Source organism: Scyliorhinus torazame, chromosome 1, assembly GCF_047496885.1.
Source record: "Scyliorhinus torazame isolate Kashiwa2021f chromosome 1, sScyTor2.1, whole genome shotgun sequence".
Lineage (NCBI taxonomy): Eukaryota > Metazoa > Chordata > Chondrichthyes > Carcharhiniformes > Scyliorhinidae > Scyliorhinus > Scyliorhinus torazame.
In genome coordinates this window covers 316,478,308-316,484,307 of record NC_092707.1, presented here as the reverse complement: position 1 = coordinate 316,484,307, position 6,000 = coordinate 316,478,308, and the positions used below count along the sequence as shown (strand labels likewise).

General features: G+C 47.6%; 1 protein-coding gene across 1 annotated transcript in view; it reads left to right on the top strand.

The window, feature by feature from the left end:
• The first annotated feature begins 305 nt into the window (after window positions 1–305).
• LOC140424427 (uncharacterized) overlaps window positions 306–6,000 on the top strand; it is a 134,717-nt gene continuing 129,022 nt past the window's right edge. The window contains exon 1 of the mRNA XM_072507865.1: window positions 306–450. Within this exon, the coding sequence (XP_072363966.1) occupies window positions 392–450 (59 nt within the window). The 5' untranslated portion in view covers window positions 306–391. The remainder of the gene's footprint in view (window positions 451–6,000) is intronic.

Sequence of the window (6,000 nt, the reverse complement as noted above, 5' to 3'; positions counted from 1 at the left end):
GATTTGCAGGTTGGGTCAGCATGGTAGAGCCACTGGTTTTGAGAGCTCTTTAAAATATGTGAAATTTATAAAATTAGAAATAAGGTGCTGAACACAATGTAAGGGGGGGGGGGGTATAAAGCAGAAAAGTAAACGTTTGTCATCTTTAATTTGAGTATTAAAACATAATGCTACAATAATGGAAAGCAATATCTTGCTAGTTATTTATTGCACCTGGTGCAGTGCTCGTTCCACTGACCTGCCTGTTGCCGGGTTAGAGACGCGCGCGCGACTGTGTAACCTAGCAACTGACAGCTAACATGAAAATCACCAGGTGCACTTTGACAACACAGTCCTTGCGAGCAGACCTCGGGCAAAGCTGAATGCGTCTGTTATCACTTACTGCACCGAAATGTATCAGACTCCACAGGAACATACTTACAGAGAACAAATGGTCACCAGCCAGTTGTAGTAAGTATGATCTTCACAAACATTCCAACCAACTTGAAGGTTAGCAAGCCAATTTGAAAGGAAGAACAATGTCCTCTCTGTACTCGAGCTCCCTGGCACATTTTTGAGGCGGAAATCAAAAGGGGACAGATGTTAGACCACCAACAAATTCAAAGCTTAATGCAAACAAAACATCGCGCCTCGTATTTATTTGGGATGGGAACACAGTAATGATATTTATGATGGGGCAAGATCAATCATTCTTCCCACGCAATAAGCGTACTGAGATGCGATTTAAATCATCCGGCCGTGTGCTTGTAGAGCTTTTTAAGTAAATACTACTTTAAAATTAATTTAGCAGCCCTGTAAAAGGATGTTTTTGTAACTTCACTCTTGCCACCAGAATTCACCTAAACGGTGATTAAACCCCACCACCAAAAATAAGGTAACTTTACATTTTAATATATACCTTCATTACCTTTAGATGGAAAACTAGGTATCAGCAATTTTAAGGAATATTCAGATATTGTTTAAACACTGAGGTATTTGCTCATGGAGGTTCAACTTGGTCAAACAGTTTGTTTATTTTAATAGTCATATTGAAAGTTCTTCGAAATTGCCTTGTCATCCTCGACAAAACAGGCATCCCATTTAGCCATATGCTCTTTCGTGACTATTACTGTCATGGATTATAGCTAATAAAAATGTTACTACAGTTCTGTTGCACGTAAAAAGTCGACCATTATCAATGATCACCAGAATGACCTGTTAAAAAGGCAAGGTTGTAATTTTGAGAGAAGAGTTGTGTCTTTTAGTATTTCCACAAAAACGGATGTAAGTTTCTCCCCATAGGACAGTTTTTAAAAAAAACTTTTCTGTAACTTACAAAGTTAAATAATTTTTGTGGGCAATAATTTTATAAGACCTGGCAAAAATAATCCCAATTAGAGTGATTTCTAATGCAGATATCAATGTTTTTCACCAAATTACAATTTAAAACCGAAGATTTTTAATGTTAATTTGGAATAAAAGTCAGATCAAAATAATCTATTTTGCTTAAAAACATAATTGTAATTATATTTTGTAAAATACAATATAATTGTGGCCCTAATTGTTGCTCATGATAATCCATGGAAAAATCTATAGCATCCCTGTAGTGCAGAAGGAGGCCATTTGGCCCATCAAGTCTGCACCAACTCTCTGAAAGAGCACCCCACCTCGTTCCACTTCCCTGCCCTATCCCTGTAACTTCACGCATTTATCATGGTCAATCTACCTCACCTGCACCTCTTTGGAGACTAAGGGACAATTTAGCATGGTCAATCCACCTAACCTGCACATAATGTCGATCAAGCATTCATTGGTTCCAAGTTGTGGATGTTTTGTGACCAATCTAATTTATATCTGATACAAACCAGCTTTACAATATTTGGCCACTGCACTTTTTTGATGCAAGTCAGATACATAAGAAATAGGAGATGGTGATCCAGCCTGTGAGCCTGCTGCACTAATTAATAAGACCTTGGCTGATCTTGGAGCTCAACTTCACTTTCCCACACTATTCCTATATGCCTTGGTTTCCTTAGTTTCCAAAAGTCTAACAATATCCATCTTGAATATGTTCAACAAATGAGCATTCAAACCTCCTCGGTAGAGAATTCCGAAGATTCATAACTCCTTAAGTGAAGTAGTTTCTCCTCATCTGAGTTCTAAATGGCTGACCCTTTATTCCAAAACGATGGCCTCTATTTCTACACTTCCCACCCAAGGCAAACATCCTCCCAGTATCTACCACAGAAGAATTTTAGATGGAGATGCTAAGTGAATGGGCAAGAACGTGGCAGATTACATATAATGTGGAGAAGTGTGAAGCTATCCATTTTGGTAGAAAATAGATATTTTAAAAATACGTCAGTGAAGTATTCTTATTCTTCCAGACCCTAGGCCAAGTCTTCTCACTCTTTTTCCTCATCAGACAAAGAATCAGTCTAGCGAACCTCAGTTGCACTCCCTCCTAGTCAAGTATATCTTTCCACGGTAAGGAGACCAAACCTGTACACACTACTCCAGATATGGCCTCATCAAGGCTGTATATTATTGGAGTTAACATTTCCTCTCAATCCCATGAAGTCTCATGGCATAAGGTCAACAAGGAAACTTTCTGTTGATTATCACTTCCATTCACCATCAGCTGATGGATGAATCAATACTGCTCCTTGTTGAACACCACTTGGTGGAGGCACTGAGGTTGTCAAGGGCACAGAATGTACTATGGATGGAGGACTTCAATGTCCATCACCATGAGTGGCTCAGTAGCACCAATACTGATCGAAATGGTGGAGTCCCAAAGGACCGAGCTTCTAGACTGGGTCAGCGGCAGGTGGTGAAGGAACCAAGAGGGAAAACCTATTTGGCCTCGTCCTCAAATCATAGAATCACTACAATGCAGAAGGAGACCACTTGGCCCATCGAGTATGCACCGACCCTCCGAAAGAGCACCCACCCCCCATAACCCCGCCCCCCTAACCTGCACATCTTGGGACACTAAGAGATAATTTAGCACCGCCAATCCACCTAAGCTGCATAGCTTTGGACTTTTGCAGATGCATCTGTCCATGATAACATTGATAGGAATGACCACTGCAAGTCCTTGTGGAGTCCTGCCTTCACATTAAGGATATATTCCATTGGTATTGTGTGGCACGGCACTACCACCGTACTAACTGGGATAGATTTTAAAAAAAATATTTTTATTCAAAATTTTACATACTTTCAACAAACCCCCCCCCCCTTAACAGAGATAAGAAAAAAACAGATAACACATAAATACACATCTTATAGCTCTGTCACGTATTCCCCCAATATACAAGCCCCCCATTAAACGATAATAAACACAGTAGTGAACACAAAGTACCCCCCTTCTGGGTTGCTGCTGCTACTGTCCACCTCCTAACGCTCTGCTAGAAAGTCTAGGAACGGTTGCCACTGCCTGAAGAACCCTTGCACAGATCCTCTTAAGGCAAATTTTACCCTCTCCAATTTAATAAACCCTGCTATGTCGCTGATCCAGGCTTCCACGCTTGGGGGCCTTGCATCCTTCCACTGTAGCAGAATCCTCCGCCGGGCTACCAGGGACGTAAAGGCCAGAATACCAGCCTCTTTCGCCTCCTGCACTCCCGGCTCGTCCGATACCCCAAATAGTGCGAGCCCCCAACTCGGCTTAACCCAGGTGTTTGCCACCTTAGACACCATCCTCGCAACGCCCCTCCAGAACCCATCCAGCGCTGGGCACGCCCAGAATATGTGGGCGTGGTTTGCTGGGCTCCCCGAACACCTCACACACCTGCCCTCTACTCCATAAAACCGACTCAGCCTTGCCCCAGTCATATGCGCCCTGTGCAGAACCTTAAATTGTATCAGGCACAAGAGGAGGAAGTATTTACCGTACCCAGGGCATCCGCCCATGTACCCTCGTCTATCTCCTCCCCCAGCTCCTCCTCCCATTTACCTTTCAGCTCCTCCACCGAGGCCTCCTCCTCCTCCTGCATCTCCTGGTAGATCGCCGAGACCTTGCCTTCTCCAACCCACACCCCCGAGAGCACCCTATCCTGGATCCAATGTGCTGGCAGCAGCGGGATTTCCCTCACCTGCCGTCTTACAAATGCCCTTACCAGCATGTACCTGAAGGCATTTCCGGGGGGGGAGACCGAATTTTTCCTCCAATGCCCCATGGCTCGCAAACGTCCCATCTATAAACAGGTCCCCCATCCTTCTAATACCTGCCCTGTGCCAGCTCAGGAGCCCCCCATCCATTCTCCCCGGGACAAACCTATGGTTCTCTCGGATTGGGGACCACACCGAAGCCTCTGCCTCCCCACTGTGGCATCTCCACTGCCCCCAAATTTTGAGGGTCGCCGCCACAACTGAACTCGTGGTGTACCTTGTCGGCGAGAGCGGCTGCGGCGCCATCACCAGCGCTCTCAGGCTCATGCCCACACAGGATGCCATCTCCAGCCTCTTCCACGCCACCCCCTCCCCCTCCATTACCCACTTGTGTATCATCGCCACTTTGGCAGCCCAGTAGTACCCACACAGATTAGGCAGCGCTAGCCCTCCTCCGTCCCTGCTCCATTCCAGAAACACCCATCTCACCCTCGGGGTCTTTTTCGCCCACGAATCCCATGATGCTCCTGCTGACCCGCTTAAAAAAGGCCTTGGGGATCAGGATGGGGAGGCACTGGAATATAAAAAGGAACCTCAAGAGCACCGTCATCTTCACCGACTGTACCCTACTCGCCAGGGAGAGTGGCAGCATATCTCACCTTTTAAACTCCTCCTCCATCTTCTCCACCAGCCTCGTCAAGTTGAGCTTGTTTCTGGCGACCTGGATCCCGAGGTACTGAAAACTCCTTTCCGCCCTCTTCAGTGGAAGTTTGTCTATCCCCCTTCCCTCCCCTGGGTGTATCTCCAATAGCTCACTCTTCCCCATGTTGAGCTTATACCCAGAAAAGTCTCCAAACTCCCTGAGGATCCGCATCACCTCTGGCATCCCCCCCCCACCGGGTCCGCCACATACAGTAACAGGTCGTCGGCATACATCGATACCCGGTGTTCCTCCCCCTCCCCGCACCAGCCCCCTCCACTTCCTGGACTCCCTCAAAGCCATCGCCAAAGGCTCAATTGCCAACGCAAATAGCAGGGGGGATAGGGGCACCCCTGCCTCGTCCCCCGGTACAGCCGAAAGTATTCTGACCGCCTCCGATTTGTGGCCACACTCACCACCGGGACTTCGTACAGTAACCTAACCCAACTAACGAACCCCTCCCCTCCCCGAACCTCCTCAACACTTCCCACAGGTACCCCCACTCCACCCTATCGAAGGCCTTCTCCGCATCCATAGCCGCCACTATCTCCGTTTCCCCCTCCACTGCAGGCATCATGATTACATTTAGGAGCTGCCGCACATTGGTGTTTAGCTGCCTTCCCTTCATGAAACCCGTCTGGTCCTCGTGGATCACCCCTGGGACACAGTCCTCAATTCTGGTAGCCAACACCTTCGCTAACAGCTTCACATCCACATTGAGGAGCGAGATTGGCCTATACGACCCACACTGTAAAGGGTCCTTGTCCCGCTTCAAGATCAGCGAGATCAGCGCGCTGGACATCGTCGGGGGTAGGACACCCCCTCCCTCGCCTCATTGAAAGTCCTCACAAGTAGTGGGCCCAACAGGTCCATATACTTCCTGTAAAATTCCACCGGGAACCCATCTGGCCCCGGTGCCTTCCCCGCCTGCATACTCCCCAGACCCTTTGTCAGCTCCTCCAGCCCAACCGGTGCCCCAAGTCCCGCCAACTGCCCCTCCTCTACCCTCGGGAACCTCAGCCAGTCCAGAAAACGATGCATCCCCCCCCTCCTCCGTCAGGGGCTCAGACCTATACAGCCCCTCATAGAAGTCTCTAAATACCCCATTTATTCCCACCGCACTCCACACCGTGTTCCCTCCTTTATCCCTAACTCCCCCAATCTCCCTCGCTGCCTCCCGCTTCCGAAGCTGGTGTGCCAGCATCCGG